The 20187-nt window shown below is 41.3% G+C and overlaps 1 protein-coding gene across 2 annotated transcripts in view; it reads right to left on the bottom strand.

Moving 5' to 3' along the window:
- Nucleotides 1-20187, bottom strand: part of pot1 (protection of telomeres 1 homolog) — an 87396-nt gene that overhangs the window by 55815 nt on the left and 11394 nt on the right. For both annotated transcript variants that reach the window (XM_044355604.1, XM_044355603.1), the window contains exons 2-5: nucleotides 15741-15874; nucleotides 14795-14867; nucleotides 11693-11778; nucleotides 3702-3809 (exon numbers count right to left, since the gene is read on the bottom strand). In XM_044355604.1, coding sequence (XP_044211539.1) covers nucleotides 3702-3809; nucleotides 11693-11778; nucleotides 14795-14867; nucleotides 15741-15860 — 387 coding nt within the window. In that variant the 5' untranslated portion in view covers nucleotides 15861-15874. The remainder of the gene's footprint in view (nucleotides 1-3701; nucleotides 3810-11692; nucleotides 11779-14794; nucleotides 14868-15740; nucleotides 15875-20187) is intronic.

The raw sequence follows: 20187 nt of genomic DNA, 5'->3' as shown, positions 1-20187 counted from the left end.
GCAGAATTATTCTTTAAAAAAGTAAAATTAAAGGGTTGAAACAGCAAATATGAATCAGAAACTGCTCACTTTGCTCACAAATTCTGTTACATTCCAGAAGTTTTGTGAATTATGTTGATTTGAGGAGAAAAAGCAAGTCTAGTGTAAATTTGAGGGATTGTGTTAATGTTGTATTGTTAATGGAGTAACAGTTAAGCCTGGAGGGAAAACGATGTGAAGCTCATCAGCAGGTAAACACGTCTCCAGGTGTTGTTGTTGTTGTTACTTTCTGTCTGACACTGTTCAATGTACAGCTCAAACAGAAGATCTCCTGTTCAAACAGTGTTACAGCCTGCAGACTGAACACACACACACACACACACACACACACACACACACACACACACACTCAGATAATAAAGCTGCAGAGCATCAGTTCAGAGATGATGAGTGATAAACGTCATCCCGGGGTCGTAACCTGGTCATGGTTCTGGGAGTCGAGGTTTCTTTTAAAGGTTAATTTATCACTATAAATAAAATATGAATGACTTTCTCTCGTTTGTGTGTTTTGCTTATGAAATATGAAACAGTTTTCAGCCTCTTTGCCTCCTTTAATAATGTATCGATATGAGCTTCAGCTCCATTTGAACAGAAGGTCGATTTTAATGCTGCACATGTTCTGTATGTTCACCTTCACATATACAGCACCTGTGTGGTTTAATTACATACCTGACTACCTGCTGGTCCCTGATACCCCAACAACTGACTACCTGCTGGTCCCTGATACCCCAACAACTGACTACCTGCTGGTCCCTGATACCCCAACAACTGACTACCTGCTGGTCCCTGATACCCCAACAACGTAAAGCATAAAGCTGCAATTTTCTATATTTTTCTTCTTGTCAGTAAATCTCATGTTTGGATCCAAACCAACAATGAACTGATCTACTAACAAGTATTGTGTTTGTGTATTAAAGCTGATATATCTTATTAAAAACCCGTCAGTGAGTCACATCGCTGCACTGGGTCACATGATCCTTCATCATGAAGAGTTTGATCACGTTAGTTTGATTAGAAACAGCTCCAAAGACTAATAACAGCTGTAAGATTGTTTCGTTGTACGGCAGACGCCACTGAGCACGTGCAGGAACACGGTTCTGTTTACAGCTTCGGTCGCTTGTTGTGCTGCAGATCACAACTATTTCTCAAAGAACTTCAGTACAATAACAAGAAGCTACTGGAGCTCTTTAAAAGGGACCACGTTCTACAGTCTGACAGACGTTTCTAATATTATTTATAATCATAAAGCTTTATTTATATAGCACAGAAAAGAAGAAAGAATTGTTACAGCCCTCTCTTGTTCTCTCCCTCTCTCTTGCTTTCTTTCTCTCTCTTTCCCTCTTTCTAGTTCTCTCCAGTTACTCTTGTAGTGTTTCTTCCAGGAGTGGGAGGGTGAGAGGTCCGTCAGCTGATCGGCTGCACCTGAGGAGACCCAGTCGTCTCTCTCTCTCTCTCTCTCTCTCTCTCTCTCTCTACCCCGTCCACATGGCTTGCACAAGTTGTTTTGAGCTTGTGTTTCTTTACTTTTGCACTCAACATTTCATGCATCCATACACCCACCTTACACCTCTGATACAAACATTCCTGTATGAGTTATGTTCAGTTAAATAAATAACATTTTTGCACCGTTATTCAGTGTGGACTCTCTCTCCTTTGTTACAAGCCGGAGCCGGGTTTGTAACAGAATTAACCAACAGCAATTAAAAGCAGATAAAGATCATAAAAAACACTGAGAAACAGAGTGAAGTTACACTGAAAAACAAACTGTCGAGAAGGATAATAAAACACGGCAACATATCAAACATTCATAAACACTATAATATCCTATAAAAGATGTTTTCAGACGTCTGATCTCGACAGCAAACCAGCAGCACCATCAACAGATCTAACGGACCAGTTCATCGTTGGTTTGGATCCAAACATCAGATTTACTGACAAGAAGAAAAACACAGAAGATCACAGCCTGATCCTTTAAGATGTTCTGTGTATATGTGCACACTGGATGACATCATGACTTGAGTCTTATTTTTGTAGTTATGTCCATCAGTCTTGACCCTCCTGACTTATATTTAGTGATTTCGCCTCCTGCTTACAGTACAAGCTGACTGATTTGAGTAGTAATAGCAGACAGCGCAGCGTCAGCGAGGCATCAGAGGCCCAGCTGCTGTTGGTCTTTTAAGTCCATCCTCTGAACTGCAGACGAGGTCGTCTCTCACACGCTGTCAGCGCGGGTACGGAGTCGCTCCGCTCGATTGTCTGAAGGCCTTTTGAAACATGTTTCATAACTATAAATGAAAAAGATGCAACTGATACAATCCATCAGAGAACTGTTGTCTTTGTGACTGTGTTTTAATAAACCTCCCCCACTTCAAGTCAGTTTTAGATGATCCTTTATATTTATGTTTCTTTGTATATTTTAAAATGGATTTATTGGTTGCATGTGTGACTTTATTACATGTCACACACCATCATCCTCTTCTCTCTCTATATACTGTATTTTCTTTCAGTCTCCACACTTAACTGTCATGGAAAGGTTCATGTTATTTCAAGTCTGCTGATTCCCTCTTTTTGTTTCTATGAACTGAAGAGTCTCACTGAGCTGTGGCGGAGGGATACACTGTGGTCGTGGCGTGTAAATCGGTTTTTACTACTGAAGACGTGCTCAGAGAAAACTCTGAAAGCATCTAAGAGCTGGTTGCCAACCGCCGATGAAACCCAAAGAAGAGCAACTTTAAAAGCTATAATTTTAATTATTCCACATTAAAATGTCTAAAAACAACTAGACCTATGTTATATATGTTGTTGAGTTGTGTTCTTACATTATCCCAAATGTTTACAACAAGTTTCAAACCCAGAGAAATCTGTAATTTAATCAAAGTAACGGACCGTTTCATTTGGTCGCCTGTCGATGACGTCATACCTCCTCTACCAAAGAGTAAACACGCACCAGATGCATACGGCGGCGCTGTGTTTGTCCGCTACAATGGTGTCTACCAAAGAGTAACTTACACACATACAAGATAATACATCTGTGTTGTGGTTGTTCCACACAAACTGTTATAAATTGACTTTTATTCAGTTTTAAGTCACATTTTCATGATAAACTTTGTTTTTAACCATATCTCCACCTCGACTTGCTCCTGCCTCTGTGCGTCACATGGAATAAAAGGTTCAGTCTGAGTTCATCTGCTGTGTTGTGAAAGAAACAAGCGACGGGGAAAAATGTTTTCCAGAGATTTCCTTTGAGAGATCCTGATAGCTGTCAAAATGGACATAAATACAGAGTTTGCATCTCAGCAGAAGGGAAGCGGTGATAAATACGTGCTTCACTCTGTAACATGTGAGGAAAAAAGCAACAAATCTACATGCAACTACCAAGAGATGTGCTGGAGAAACAAAAAGAGGGAATCTCATCTTAAACAGACTGTAACTTTGGAGGATATCACCTGCATTTATCTACCTGAGGCTGCTGTAGCTCCATATTAGCTTCAGCTGAACTTTAGAAAGAGCGCTGTGGATTCTGACCTTCATTTCTTACAGCGTGCTGTAGTTAGTATTGTATTAAAATGCTGTTTTAGTGCACATGACCTGTGTAAGACAAACACTAAGTAAGAGCCTGTTCTTATGCTACATAACTACTTTATATTTATTAAAGTTCTTACATAAACGCAGGCGTCGTCTCCTGACAGCAGCAGGTTACAGGGGTGCAGCTTGTCCTTATTAACCGTGGGAGATTTGCCGACAGTGAAGCCAGAGGCCACCACCACATCCTGCCAAAAAAACACAAAGATAAACAACAACAAGATGAAGCAGTGAGGAATCAGGGATTAAAAAACGATAGAGAGAGAGAGAGAGAGCAGAGAGATAAATGTACATCCTTCTTCCCAGAGGGAGTACAGATTGAAGCAGATTGAAGCAGCAGATGTTGCACCCTGGGAGACGTTAAGTAAGACTTCACAACAAGCCGCCGATGATAAGCCGGTATGAAAAGTGGAGATTGTCTTTTGTTTGGCGTGTCAGCTGCCTCCAGAGACGGCTTTAAAGCCTTCGCTCAGGGCTGAAAAAAGGGACAGCGCATAGTCTGAATAATCACGTTACAGAAGACACACGGCCTGACAAGACCTCTGTGATCTACAGCCGAGCACCGCGGCTCAGGCTGCCACGACTTCCTGCCTTTTTCGCAGAGCTTTTTGCGCGGGGCTTTGAGTTCCATCGAGACGCCGCCGTAGGGAGACGGAAACACAGTGAGATGCTGCTGACAGGAGGATTATCCCTGATGTGTACACCGTCCCTGTGCAGGTCACAGACACATCCACATCCACCGCCGCCCTGTAAACAACATCACAGCTGCCGCGCCTGTACAGATGTGTACATGTGACGGCATCGGAGTGGACTGAGAGTCGACTGTCACAGCGAGCCGCCACGGCAACGACGATTCAGAGACACAATGTGAAAATACTTCAATACAAGAAAAAGTCCAGCATATAAAATCCTACTTAAGTATAGAAGTATTACCAGCTAAATAAACTTAAAGTACTCATTATGCAGGAACTCAGACCGTTCATTATTAATACTGATGAGTTGATGCATCAGCAGCATCTTATAGTTGTTATGTGGTCGCCATCTCGCTGCTTCTCCGCTGCTCCGCAGAGCCGGCGCGGCTGAGTCCTCCGCGTGCGTGCAGCGCAGCAGAGGAGAGACGGTTCCACTTCTGCAACGTAGATGAGTCAGATGCAAATCACTGCTGTTAAAACAATAAATTATTGTACATAATTCGCAAACATACATGTGCACACGTGCAGCAAACTGACACAAATGTGAAGGATGCACTGATATGAAAATTCTTGATGCCAATAACAGACTGTTTACAAAAATATGTGCAGATGCCAACTACTGTTAGTCATTTATGCCTGTTTGTCCATTTGTCTTTCACACTAACCTCCCACTGCTGCTGCATGTACATAGTTTATATTGTTTACACCTCCACAATAATTAAACTTTAAGCCAGTTTGATTTTTGAGTTGGAAAAGATGATGACAATGTTGCTATGATTAAAATCAATATTTTAGAGCTGGTTAATACAACAGTTCTTATTAAAGGAAGGCTATAACTCAATGGTATGATGACTTAATGACAATACAGGCTGAATATGAACATGGCTGCTGAAACTCATCACATCCCTCCTTAAATATTGGACTTAATTTGCAGTGAGGGGTTGTTTCCTTGAAATGTTCCTGGAGTAGTTATAGACTGCAATGCCAACAAACATGTTGCTTTCTATTTGCAGTCTCCTGTAATGTCATCACGTATTTGTCAAGTGTGACCATATCATGGATGTATGGACCATATCCCCGCTGAATCCGGTGCTATAAATGGTCAAACTCTTCTTCTTCTATTGCTTTTCTGCAGGCTACAAAGCTGCTGCCTCTTGCTGTTGGACTTGCACGTGCACAAGTGAACCATAGATTTATGAATTGAGCTCACAGGCGTCACCAGCTTTTGCGTAGTTTAGAGTGACAAATGCGTACAGGTTGGCAGGTCTGCTCAACTCATTACGTTACTGTTAATGCAATAAAAGCAAGTAAACATCAGTGTAATCCACGCAAAAGATGGACGGACTCCAAATGATGCAGAATATTGCTGTAAAGAGTGTGAGTTGCATCACAACGATATAAATGAGAGAGCACAATATGAAACGATCGTCACATGATATATATCGTCATATTGCACAGCCCTAGTTTGAGCTGCTTTGTGAGGGTCACATGATAAATCTGAGAGGTCTTGAGACGATAGATTGGGGAGAGATGAAGAAAAAACAAAGTTCTGCTACATAAAGTTGGATGAATTTTTCAGAACTTTTCTTTAACCTTTGTGTTTTTGTGAAATATTGGAGAGTTTTACATCTTTGGGTCTCAAACAGTTATTTATATGAAACCATGTGAGGGGAAAATGTCTCTTTGGTGGAACAAACAACTCAGAGATCTGAAACATGACAGAGAGACACAAATACACAGTAAATTTTAAAGAGGACCTATTATGCTCATTTCAGCTCTAAATGTTTATTTTTGGACTCCATTAGAGCAGCTCTGCATGACTCACAGTTAAAAAAAACTCCTTATTTATCTCATACCGGTCCTTTATGCAGATCCTCAGTTCAGCCTCTGTCTGAAACAGGCCGCTCTGTTCTGATTGGTCAGCTTTACGTATCAGAGTTGTGTAACTTTACCGTCAATGCAAACCAAACACTTCCTGCTTTACTGCTTCAAATCAAAAGCTTTTAAATGACTGACTAACAAGAGACTTTTATTGTGAAGAATTTACAGGAAGTAAAAACGTGTTCCTCACTGAATTAGCGGAGTTTCGTTAGCGGATCTTCGTTAGCGGCGCTAAAGACCAGTCGGAACAACAACATTTGGAGCTATTTGTTCAGCAGATCAGTTAGAAATAACGCAGGGAGGAAGAGTACAAGCAGAAACAGCCACAGTGATGATGATGATGTTTGATGAAGACCTGCAGACAACAAGCACACCTCCAACAGATAAACTACTTATTTTACTTTGCTGTGCTGTGTAACGGCGTCGTGGCTCGGTGTAACTACTCCCGGAGCGGAGTGTACACGTAGCAGACGTCCATATAAAGAAATCCGTGACGAACTGACATCAGCTCGGGCTGAAAGTAGAAAAAACGGTTGGAAACGTAGCGTTCAGAGCAGCCTGAAGCTGCTGCTTTATGCTCACAGGGATTACTGCTACATACGTTTAACTCGTTATTTGACACGTTGGCCACTTTTAACATGAACATCCGACATTGTGACATTATACATATGTCTGAAAGTAAGGAAAAGCACAATAGGTCCCCTTTAATCTGAAACATAAAGGATTATTCTGGTTTATTATAACCTGAGTCTAAGTGTTGTGCTTTTACCTCTAAATAAAGAGAATCAAGTCTTGATGTGCTGCTTTACTTTGTCAAACAGCAGGAAATTCAATTACTTCAGTCCATGTGAGGCTTAACGCAGCTCAGCACACCTTCCTTCAAACACAACAATGAATTTATCACATCCTGCAAATTAATAATCACATTTCAAATCATATCTCATTACCTTATTCAAATCAGTTTTTATGATGCAGAAAAAAAAACACACTATTTCAACTAACACACCTCCCAAACTGCCAGCTCGAAGCTTTTAATGAATAAAATCATAATTCAATCTCATGAATATTTACTATTAAAAAAAAGGCTTTCAACCTGTTACTTCATTCAGCCGCCTCGGGCTTCAAGCTTCAAGGGAATAACCTCTCCAAACTCCTCTGTGTTTGACAAGGACATGTTCTCTATTTGCATAAATTATCTAGATCAAAAATAACTAGAGATCTGTTAAATATAATGAATGTAATCAATCATTACGGTCTGTGGCAGATGTGTTAGTGCGAGAAGAAGAAGCTGAACGGTAACAATAAAACTGCAGTTAATCAAACCACACATCCGAGAAAACCCCCCCCCCCCACAAATAAATATAATAGAATAAAATACACAGTTTGCAGATAATGTTAGCAAAGCTGCACACACACACACACCTTCCTCACCTCCTGCTGTTAGATCAGGACGGAGAAATTAACCAATCAGACCTCACACACACGTTCTTCAGGAAATGGAACCACAGTGATGTAACACACAGACGGTTCAGACCTGCTCTGTATGAAAAGTGCCCTGAGATATTTTCTCTTATGATTTGGTGCAATATAAATAAAATTGACTTGACACTTCCCTCTCTATGACGCTGCTGCAGCTACTGCAGCTACCGCGACGCCGCAGGCCGTTTTTATATAATAGATGCGGTTAGCTGGTCGCCCAAAGTCACATTTGATTGGATAGTTTTTTTGGGTTAAATTTTGCCCCTGAGTTCAAGATGAGTCAAACATTTGAAAACGTTTTAGAGAAGAAAAGAAAAGACAAGTTATTATGTAAAAATATTCAAAAAAATAAATATTTATATTATTTATACACACACACATATATATGCAACTAACTAACCGCTGCAGGGATTAGATCTAAACGATTAGTCAATTAATCAATTAGTTACCAACTGTTACAATCAATTAATTATAAATCAATTCCAGCTTCTTAAATGTGTTTCTTTAGTCTCTGTGACAGTAAACTGAGGATCTAGATCTAGAAACACTGATTCACATTTTTCACCATTTTCTGACATTTTATGCACCAAACAACTAATCGATTAATCGAGATAATAATCGGCAGGTAATTGATAAAATTTGTTAATTGCAGGGATGAAACACTTTGAGCCCACTGGAAAGCTTTTAATGTGAAACAGTACCGTACAAGAGTGTTGAGTGAGTTAACAGTGAAAAAACATCAATGAAGAAGAAAAAGGAAATAATAAGTGGAGTCATGTGATGCTGCTATGACGCACTGCAAGCGTCAGATTTGAAATCCAACCACAGAACCAACACAGATTTGTCATTTTGTCCTCGTATTAACCGCTACATTAGTTTAGGATGTAATGAATGAATGAAAAGGAGGAAACTGAAACTAAGAGCGTCTGTGTTCACAGTGAATCATCTGTTGACTGTTTGATGTTTATTTATTGGTGCATTAAAACGTGACTGCAGTGAAATAATCAGAATATGAAACGTTTTATTTCTCTCATTCAGAGGTTTTTGTTCTCACTGCTGCTCGCTCTCTTTGCTCGACCACCTGCCGCGCTGTCTCTCTCTCTCTCTCTCTCTTTTTCGGCTGCAGAGAAAACAGCTTCGGTCGCTGGGTCGTCATCTGACGCTCCAAAGATCGAAACAAGGTCGGAGTAGACGCACCAAGACAGTTTGACGCGCGTCATTAAGCTTCTAGCGCGTGTTCAGCCATTAAAAACAATACGTGCACTTCAAAACGTGCACGTCAGATGCTTCCAGTGTGATCAGGCCTTTAAACAGAAAGCAGAGCGGCAGCTGTTGTTGTGGAAATGTACATTATATTGAATTTATCAAGACTAACAACTAAACTACATATCATCAAAAAACAATAAAGAAACAATCAATACACTGATTATTCCGGCCTCTCTCTGCAAAGCATGATGGGAGATCTGAGTAAAGTGTTTTAGAAGGTGAAGTGTGAACAAACACAGCAGCAGCGTTTGTTCACACTCAGGTGCAGAGAAAAACACAAACAGGAAACAGCTCAAACTGTAAATGAGATTCAGCTGCTAGAAGCCATCAAGTCTGCACTGAACGTCATCATCATCATCATCATCATCATCATCAACATCATCATCATCATCAACAGCATGTCAGCACATCCTAAATATAGATTCATATGATTCATGTATCAGGGCTGAACATCTACAGATGCAGCTCACAGTCTTTAGTTTGTTCATGACAGGAAAGAAACCTGATAATTATGTTGTTATGTTTCCTGTTCAACACGTTTATTTTACGTGTTTGTTATTATCCACATTTTGTTTGTGTTGCTCTCCTCTCCTGTGTGTCAGGTACCCTCCTCCTCCTCCTCCTCCTCCTGTGGAGCAGATGACTCCTCTCGCTCATCAACAGGTGTTCAGGTAGTGAAGAGGAGGAGGAGGAGGAGGAGGAGGAGGAGGAGGCCGGTCGGGGCCAGCAGGTCATGTGACAGCTCGTGTACCAGGATCAGCAAGTTCAACACATCCAGGCTTTCTTTGTGTGTGAGCTGGTGTCATGACGGAGGTTATGAACTCAGTCTTTCTGCTTCAGGCTTTGTGCGCGTCACCATGAAAAGGAGGCGTTTGACGCGTCATTTGACTCTTTTTCTGCACTAAACGGACCAATCGTGAGTCGCCTGCTTCAGTCAGCAGGAACAGGTCGTTATAATGGAGAGCAATGAATAATATAAATATATTATCACAGAAAAAAGCAACACTGTTGCTGCAAATAAGGTGAGAGAGATGCTGGCAGAAAACTGCTGATGTTAATTTGTTAATTAAAAAACTAATTCATTAATTTATTAATTACATAATTAGTTTATATACATATTTTACAGCTCAGAGCCTCCAACATCCAGAGAAACTTTAAACTTGATGCAGCAGATTTAAACATTAAACTGACTCATAATGAAGGATCAGTAGAAACCACTTTAGATTCAAATCAAAGTGACATTAATATTATAGATGGAATATTATCTGTGATAAATACCAATAGATCAAAGTATTTCTTCATTAGTTTTATTTTTGTTTGTTTTTTATTATTTGAAATACAGTTTGATATATTGTAACAACATCTCATCCCACAGTATCCAAAACCTCTCGCACCATTATACATTTACATTATGACATCAAATCAATAGTCAGTCTGATAACAGACTAATCAATATTCTAATCAGTGTTCTAACAGCTGCAGTGTTTAACAGACTTTGCAGTAAATCAGTTAGTTAGTGAAATTTCGGTGCTTTTTATTGCTGCTTTAAGCTGAAACTCAGAAGATCACCTGGTCCGGACCAGGTTTAGTTTGCAGTATGTGTTACCATGGTGATCCTTCATGACACTGAAAACCCTGCAGGCTCAACACACCTCGCTCTGGTTGCTGCTTCTGAAGGATGAAGATCGTTTCTTTAACTTGTGTTGAGGAGCTTCATTCTGAGATTCTGCTCCACATTTATTTGTTATCCTCTAAATAAATTCATGTTTTTTACATCAGTTTCTTTTCTTCTTCCTGAGCTCATTGTTATATGTGTTACTGTCTTTATCCTCCGGACGTTTGTTCAGGGATGTAACACACATATTGTGACCTTATTCACTCACTTCCCCTCTCAGCATCTCAGCATCTACAGGACTACAGGAACACATGAGGAACAAGTTACAAACTGTCAAGAATAAAACCAAAGCAGCGTAGAGATAAAACTACAGAAAACAAGAAAAAATATTAACAAGCTAAACTACACGAAGAAACGCATCAAACAATATGTAAGCAGGAGCAGATTCAAAACACACACAATCCTCTTCATCACTGAGACAGAGTATATGCTGGAAGAGTTCAGACCAGAGTGACAACAAACACAGACCAACCAGTAAAGGCAACCCAAACAACCATCATGCCAGACACAGACCAGCTTTCACCCACTCAGTCCAAACAAAGAGGGAGAAAAGTCTGAGGACCGGTGGAGAACGGCAGCTAGCCTTGTGTTAGCCTGTGTAGCTAGCAATCATCAAGTTAGCCAGCTAGTTTAGTTAACTATTGTTAAATATTGTCGTATTGTCGGGCAGAACTGAAGAAAATATAGTACAGAAGGAAAATGTATAAGTATGCACCCTAAATTGTATAGTAATAAGTAATTAATAATACTATTGGCAATCCGACTGGAGACAAACATCAAAATGACCCGCTCCAGTTTTCTGATTGGCTGGAACTGAAGCACCGTAACGCTGTCGACTGTCTGAGATACTGACAGAAGACACATAAATAGAGGTTTAGATTGATACATTTATTGTCAACAAAACAGATATTTGTTTGCTAAAATTAAATTTTTCTTTGTATGATTATAATTTCTCTACAAATACGCTCAGGAATGAGGCACAAATATAACTCCATAGATAACGTGACAGTGTGAATATATTTCTATAAAGCATGGAGACTCTTTGTGTCTGAAGGATGAACATGAGTCATGACTGTACCTCTTGATTGACGGCTTGAGAGAAGTCCTTGGCCAGCGCTCCCAGCAGGAAGACGTTAATGGAGACATTCGGCTGAGAGTCTTCTTCTGAAAAAGAAAGAAACACAGATGCAGGAGTGATGAGGAGTGAAGCTGATGAAGGGCATTTCTGTCATGTATGACATATATGTATTTGTAAACGTTGAGTCACAGAGACAGCAAACTGAGGATGGGTTGGATTTATATGACAGGATTTGCTGAGCTGACATCACGTAAAATCACTGCTACATGCAGAGAAAATCAAACATCAGGTAAAAACTATTTCTCTTCATCTGTGCACTCAACCTCCAACTAAAGGATGAGGAGGATGAGGATGAGTTGTTGCTGTTGTCAAAAAAACTATTAAAAACACGTCAATGAGCCACATCGCTGCACTGGGCGACATGTTCCTTCATTACAGGGCTGAAGTCTGCTGGTCGATCAGTTGGTCGATATGCTCTCGTCCAACTTTATTCTCATTGGTTGAATCATCTCCGTGTTGTTTTCATAAGGAGAGAAGTGTTACATCAACAGCTTTCCAGGATAAATCCATTATTTCCTGCAGCGGGAGGGACAGACTACTTTCAGACTACACAACTTTGAACTCGCCCAACTTAACGGAGACTGTCGGGTCTAACTGTACTCAACGTTTACTGAACGTTTACTGAATCTGTGTTTCTTTCCCGCCAGGCCAAAAAAAAAAAAAAAATTAATGCCAGAATTAACATCAAATATCCCTTCATTCTCTATGCAGCGCTGCTCCGGTACGTGAGTCAACCTCTGTGTCGTTACCTGGGAAACTATTGGGCGCGTAACTCCGTTAAGTAATACGTCATTGCGTAGTGTGTTTGCGTAGCGAGCGGGGGAAGAGCGAGCGACAGAGAAGTGATACGAGCAGAGCAGAGGAAAAGGTTAGTAGTAAGTTTTCAGTCTGGTAGTAAATGTACAGAACCTCCGGGGCTGAAACATGAAGCCAAAAACTGCAGTTCCTTGAACGGCCACTCGAGGCTCCAAGAGCGAGTCATTCTCCATAGACCCTCATGTTAAAATGTCCAACTTTACAGCAGAAATAAACATGTTTACAGCCTGGTACAAACAACGGTTTTGGTCTCTGTAGCTAATTTCCTCTTTCATGACAACTGTACGGGGGGTGAATTTTACTATAACTCACCCGTTTAAGTTTTATTAAGCCGTAAAGTTCTGCATAATGAAGGACATGGCTGCTTTGAGTGACAGGTCCGCCAGCCGCTAGGTGGCTTGTTTCAGCCATTCGGCCCGCCTCTTTGCCCTTTTTTGATTGGCTGGGAGTTAGACAGCGTCACACACTGCCAAGATGGCGACGGCTGGAGCGGCTCGCTTTGAGCTTCAAAACCGCTCTTCAGAAACCAACGGGTGACGTCACGGTAACTACGTCCATATTTTATACAGTCTATGGTCAGGACAGGAACTTTGTCTCAGTTTGCAACTTTGCATCCAAATAGACAAACATGATGTGTGCACTTCTTGCATTAGTTAATATTTACATGCTTCCAAATTATACAAAACAATAAAAATCAAGCGTTATAATTGTGCAACAGAGCTGACCTCGCTCCGTCACCGAGTGATCACAGTCTTATAAATAATCTCTGCAGGTGTAGCAAACAGACACAACTGAAATAATTATCAAGGTCTTCAAACAGGAAGCTCGCATCTCAAGGTGGATCTATGAATATTTTCTCTTCATGAATTCTGCAGATTCTGTGCACTTTCTGGGAAATTAAAAGTCTTTTCAGCAAAAACCTGTTGAATCTAAAATGCTTCTTCAGATTGTTTGTTTATAATTTTCTGTTTAGCAGGACTCAATAGTTTTTTTTCCATGTTGTGATTAGTAAAGTATCAAAAACAGCCTGTTGCACTTAAACACTATAATGATTATTTTAATTTGTCCAACATCTAGACTTAACACACACACAGTAACAAGGAGGCAGGATGTAAAGACTAAACACTGGTTTCTCTTTGAGGCTCAACATCTCATCAGTCTGAACAAACTGGACTAAACTGGGACACACACACCATCTGTACACAGCTTTTATAAAACTACATCAAAACAAAAAGAAAACAAGAAGACACACCAACCAAACACACAATCTCACAAAGCAGCAGCAGGTCAAACACTGTGAGGAGGAGGAGAGGAGCCTCTTGTTGTTCATCCTGCAATAAGATCTGGATGATCAGAGATAACAAGACCAACGAGACACACACACACACACACACACACACACACACACACACACACACAGAGTCAACGCCGCAGCTCTACGCAGCACTTCCTGTATGGTTCAGTCTCAGTGTTTCCAGACGTTTACCTGCACAGCAACAAACAGCAGACAGACTAAAGTTACAGACTAACTGATAAGGATCCAGTTAGAGATACGACTCGCTCACCTGCTGAATATAAAACAATTTTCTAAACTTTTACATACAAATTCCCATCGTTGACCAACAGGAAAGCGTTTTTTTTTAACTGTACTGACCTTTTAGGGAACAGAGCAGCCATTTATAAACCAGAGCTGCAGCTAACGATTCATTTTATTATCAATTCATCTGTTGGTTATTTTATCAATTAATCAATTAGTTGTTTGGTCCAGAAAATGGTGAAAAATGTTGATCACAGTTTCCCAAAGTCCAAGATTCAACCTAAAATGTTTTGTCCACAAAGATGTTCAGTTTACTGTCGAAGAGACTAAACAAACCAGAAAATATCACATTTAAGAAGCGAGAATCAGAGAATTTAGACATTTTCTTCCTAAAAAAATAGTCAAAATAGTTGCCGATTAACATCATAGTCGGCAACTAACTGATTAATCAACTAATCATTGTAGCTCCAGTATAAACAGCACAGTCTGCAGTCGGTCGATGCTATACACCAGGTAGCTAGCAGGTAGCTAGCAGGTAGCAGCTAGCTCGGACTGAAGGCTAATGTGGCTCACTAGCACTAGCAAGTAGCAGCACCTGCTAACCTGGTGCCAGTGGTGGAAAGTAACATTCAGTCAAGTACTGTACTTAAGAACACATGCAGGTACAAACAGAGACAAACATATGATACCTTGAATAACAGTCTTCAGGATGAAGTCGTCAGAGGCCAGTGACACCAGCGGGCCTTTACGAACCACCTTCCCCTGGAAAAAGAAAAAAAAAAAACTTAGAGACAAACTGAGAAGCTTTGAGCTGTGAGTGAATCTCTGCAGAGCGTCACCGAGCCTGTCAAATGTTCAAAGACACGTCAGAGAACTGAGCCGTGTTGATGAGCGCCTCGGGGAAATGAGCTGCGAGACAGAAGGTGGATTATTCCGTTGCTTTAGTTTTTTTCTTTTCTTTTATATATATATATAAATAAATATATATTCCTGCCGCATACTAATCAAGAACGAGAAAATAGCTTCATGAAGAGAAAAGAAAAGAAACTAGGAGGATGTGAACAGATGGTGGCAGCTGATAGATGAATGAAAAGAGAAGAAAGAGAGAAATACACTGATATATATCTATATGGATATATATATATATAAATATATATGCTGCGGGTCAGAGTTACTACGGCCGCTACATGACATCTGTCATGTGTTGAGAAAAGTCTCCAGAAACATTAAAAGGCTCCGTTTTTGTGGCGAGAGCTGCTCTGTGAGATATTTCAGAGCTTGGAGCTGAGCGGGCGGCGCACAGGTGGGAGTCGCTCTCCTGATTAGCTGCTGATTCTGTTAACGAGAGCAAACTAAATATACTTAAAGTGATAATGGAACAACGTTTCTGACGGTGATTACAGAGTAACGAGTCACTTAAGCGTCACCGCGGGTGTCTGTGTCCACTGAAAGACAGGAAGCAGCTTCACCGCAGGTCTCCGTCTCAGTTGTTTGGTATGTTGAGCAGTTTATAGACGAGTAGAGCGGAGCTGACTCTAACGATCGGTATCAGACCAATCAGAGCGTATATTAGTGGTTCATATCCTGTTGTTTCTCTACTCAATATAAACCTTTCTGATTACGCTGTAAACAAACCTTGACTGTTTTGTCGGTGCAGTCGGTGCCGGCGCTGATGAGCGACACGGGGATCCTGGTCAGGTGTGCTGGTACCTGGACGCCTGGCCCCGCCCCCTCCGACAGCACATGGACAGGCATGACATCGAGGTGACCTGAGAGACAAACAAACAGGCTGACAAATGAACTGGTTAACTGGTTTTAATCAGAGTTGTGAGTAATGATGTCATGTTCATCGTCTGTGGCTTCAGGCTGTGATATTATGACCACCACTGATCTGACATGTGATCTGTGCTTTCAAGGTGTTTGGGGTTGAAAGTCCAGTCTGACTGTCCTCCACCACCACCACCACCACCACAGAAGAAGAAGAAGACTCATTACCAGGATAAAACCTCTGACAGGCACCGCCAGATCTGTGTCGACAACACGGCGGGAGGGTTCGAGTCTGCGAGGCGTTTCCAGAGAGAGAAACCCGGGGAAAAGTGTTGGCCGTGTTCCCAGCAGGTAGCGCGTTGCTTCCTGTCAGAGCTCGTTAGTTTGATTTCAGGCAGATTTGACTGGCGAGTCCCTCGGTGCTACCGTGTTGAGAGAGAGGAGGGAGGGAGGAGGAGGAGGAGGAGCAGGAACAGCCTGCGAGGCAGACGAGCTGTTCACTCAAGCGGACAGTCAGCTGCTCAGTCAGGCGGAAAACTCAGCAAGGAAAAAAAATTAAATAAATAAAATAAATAAATAAATAAATAAATAAAGCTCTCTGATTTAGGCCGAAGGGGAAGAGCCGCAGGCCTGATTTAGAGCAGGATGAGCAATTCATTCATGAGCTCAGAGCTGATCTGTGTGAAGGTACCGCAGACGTTTCCTGACCTACAGCTGCTACCAGTCACCGTCAGTCCTCCCCGAACACGTCCTCAACCTCACAGAGCTGCAGCTGTTAATCCATCAGTTCACAACTATATTCATCAACAACTGCTTTGATAATTGATTTAATCGTTTTGAGTCATTTTGTTCAAATTCTTTGATTTTAGCTTCTTAAATGTGAATATTTAGTCTCTGTGACAGTAAACTGAATGTCTTCGGCTTGTGGATAAAACTAGACATCAACATTTTTCACCATTTTCAACTAATCAATCAATCAAAAACATAATCGACAGATGAATTGATGTATGATCTGACAGAGCAAAAGGTCTTTAAACACCAACATGAGTCTGATTTACGTTGCACACAAATAAAAACAGGTTTATTCTTTATAGTTGCTGCAAACATGACGAGTTATAAAAAAAAAACTGTCAAACACTAAAAGCCAACATCAGATTGATCAGAATAGTTTCAGGCTGTGTTTTACAGTCTGAGTGAAGTAAACATACTGAAAACACAAGAAAATGGACAAAATGCAGGTAAACAGAAAACATCTTCATCCTTCTGACAACATGCAGCAACTTTAGGACAAAAGATACAACATGTACTGAAAACTAAGGCAAATAAGAAACACATTAACCAATCAGACGACACATGAGGCAGCTGGAAGAAACAAACAGAAACAAACAGAAACAAACAGAAAGATGCTTCTAATAAAACTGAAACTGGAAACAAAACTGAGTTACGTTTCCAGGACGACCACACACAGGTTTGTGATTCGGTTTTAAAAAACGTCGACGGCAGACTGATTAGAGGAAAATATGTTATTTTTCTGAGAACTATTTAATTGAAAGAACTAATTTAAATTGTGATTATTTTCACATATTATCAAACAAGATTAGTTTATACTGAGCATAATCAAAACTCAATCCGTGTCTTAATTGTCTTTACAATAACCAATCAACAGTTTTCAGACTCTGACTTTCTGATATGTAGCACAACAAGCTAGCAGAGCGCCGTTGACGGACCCTCCCGCGTCCTTGTGCGAGCTCGGCTGCCTCTTCCTGACACGGAAACACTTTTTTCCAGAAAGTGAAAACGTGATCGTTGAAGGATCATGTCGCCCAGTGCAGCGCTGTGACTCACTGACGTGTTTCTAATAAGATACATCAGGCTTTAGATTCACACACAATACTTGTTGTTAGATCAGTTCATTGATGGTTTGGATCCAAACATGAGATTTGTTGATGATAAGAAATAGAAAATCAGCAGAATTATCCTTTAATGCAGGTATTCTGCCAAAAAGGAACCATCAACAGGAACCCAACCATAACCAAGATGGCGTACAAAACACATATATGCAGCTCCTACGACTATGATGAGCGTGTGGTGATAAACAAACCACTAAGGGTTGCACAACACCAATGGATAGGCGAATCTCCAATCTCCTTTAAAGGAGTTCTGGTTACAATCTCTGGGAAAACACAACTTTTACCAGATGGGCTTGACCTCCGCTGGTCATTGACCCATCCAAAGATAAACAGAAGACACATATTAGGAGCAAAGTACACCACACACACACACACACACACACAGTAGATATTAAGAAACGTCCAAATGGTGCAGAGACATCTACACCCAATTGGTCAAAGTCCAAGTGATCATTTTTCTTTACAAAAGTGCCAAAAACACAGGCAGGAAGTCACGTCTTCTTTTGGTATAAATAGGTGTGAAGTTGAAGGAGGGCTGCGTTGGTGATGTTCTGAGTTTTGTATGTTGGTGTGTAATGAAATAAACTCCCGTTGGTTGTCTGCTCATCTCTCTGGTCTCAGAGGTTTGGTTTGAAACCCCTGCAGTGTCTGTTGTCCACCTGTATGATGGACTCCTGACATGTGGACCTGCAGGATGTTATCTATATACAGGGCGGTAGATGAACGGTACAGACTGAGCGGCGAGCCCCCCCCCCCCCCCCCCCCCCCCCCCCCCCGGTCCCACAGAGCAACAACATATATCAGAGACCACCAGTTGGCTGTAAACAGTCGGTCGATCCCTGCGGTGGGACGGCGGCTGATCTCTGCCAAATGTCAGCCGGGGCCACGACCGAGCAGACGGCGGCTTTCTCTGTTCCTCCGAGCGTTACCGAAAAAAACCTCCACCGTTCAGCTGCTCCGGGACGCATATTAACTCGGGAGGGTAACTCAAGTTCATCCCGACAACATGGTTCATGAGGAACGGAGCGGCTGAGAGGGGGGGGGGGGACGGAGGACAGATCTCTTAACGGCAGTTCACCGCTGAGCCGTGAGCTCGGAGCAGACGTGACTGCTCAGGTGGGAGGAAGCTCAGCGGTCGCACACAATGAAATGTTTCTGACCTGTTCCCCTCAAACAGACAGCGTGACCTACTGAAGGGCCGCTGAGAGAAACACAGAGTCCCGACCAGCTCACTGAGTGAAGATCTAATCTACTGAAGGCTTAGAGTCTCATTCATTCTTCAGTTTTATCTAAAAATACTGTCAAATGCAGGACGACTATGATCAATTACTGAGAACATGTTGATCATTCTCTGGTTGCAGCTGCTCATATTTGATGATTTGTTGCTTTTCTCAGTGTTGTATCAATGTAAATATCTGAAAATCTTTGTTTTGGACAATTGGTTGGACAAAACAAGACATTTAAAGCAAACAAACACTACTGTTGTTTGCTGTAATACAGAATCTGTCAGCCTAGCGCTGCAACTAACAGTTATTTTCATTATAAATGAATCTGTAGATTGTTTTCTTGAATAGAAGATCAAAACAGTGGGAAAACAGCATTCACAATATTCTGGATTAATTGATTTGTTGTTGTTGGTCCATAAAATGTCAAAAAATTGTGAAAAATATCAATGTTTCCCAAAGTCTAATCAACTAATCACTGCAGCTCTAGTCATATATGACGAAGAAAAGTATTAAATCGTCACATTTTAGAAGCTGGAACCATCAGATGTTTGGCAGTTTCACCGACCAATCGATCAATGAACTAATTGTTATTGTCGTCTTTGTCTCGTGATGTGGACAAACCACATTTTACAAGATGTGTTCATTTCTTCTACTTGCTTAGTTCTTCTTCTTCCTCTGCTGCTGCACAGACCTGCTGCTAACCGGACCTCGACGCTCCGGTTGGATCCACACGGAGAGCCGGGACCAGCTGGGAGGAGGAAGAAGAAGAAGCTTGTCGGGCGGCGGAGTGAAGTGCAGCCTGCGGAGGAGTTCACCGGGACCGTTAAGGTGAAACAGTCCACGGAGGAGCTGCTGTGTTCGGCTGCAGAGATAGGTAACGTCTCAGCTGACAGGATGTATCACTCTGTTTGAAAAAAACTTCTTCTTCTTCTTCTTCTGCTTAGTTTATAACGGCAGTTAAAATCCAGCGTATTAGATGCATCACCGCCACCTTCTGTTTCGGCGTGTCAACCAGAGATTAAATCCTGCTCATTAATTCTGTCTGATAAACTCAAAGAAAAGTCTGCTTGACCCAGTTGGGTTCATTAAAGTTTTAATGCTGAGCTCCTGAACTCTTCCCAAGTTCTTGCTTCATATATTGTCTTTTTTTGATCATACTTAGTATAATCTACGCTTGCA

This window comes from Thunnus albacares, chromosome 7 (assembly GCF_914725855.1).
Source record: "Thunnus albacares chromosome 7, fThuAlb1.1, whole genome shotgun sequence".
NCBI classification, from domain to species: domain Eukaryota; kingdom Metazoa; phylum Chordata; class Actinopteri; order Scombriformes; family Scombridae; genus Thunnus; species Thunnus albacares.
Note: the sequence above shows the minus strand (reverse complement) of the source record. Positions and strands in the feature narration are given on the sequence as shown.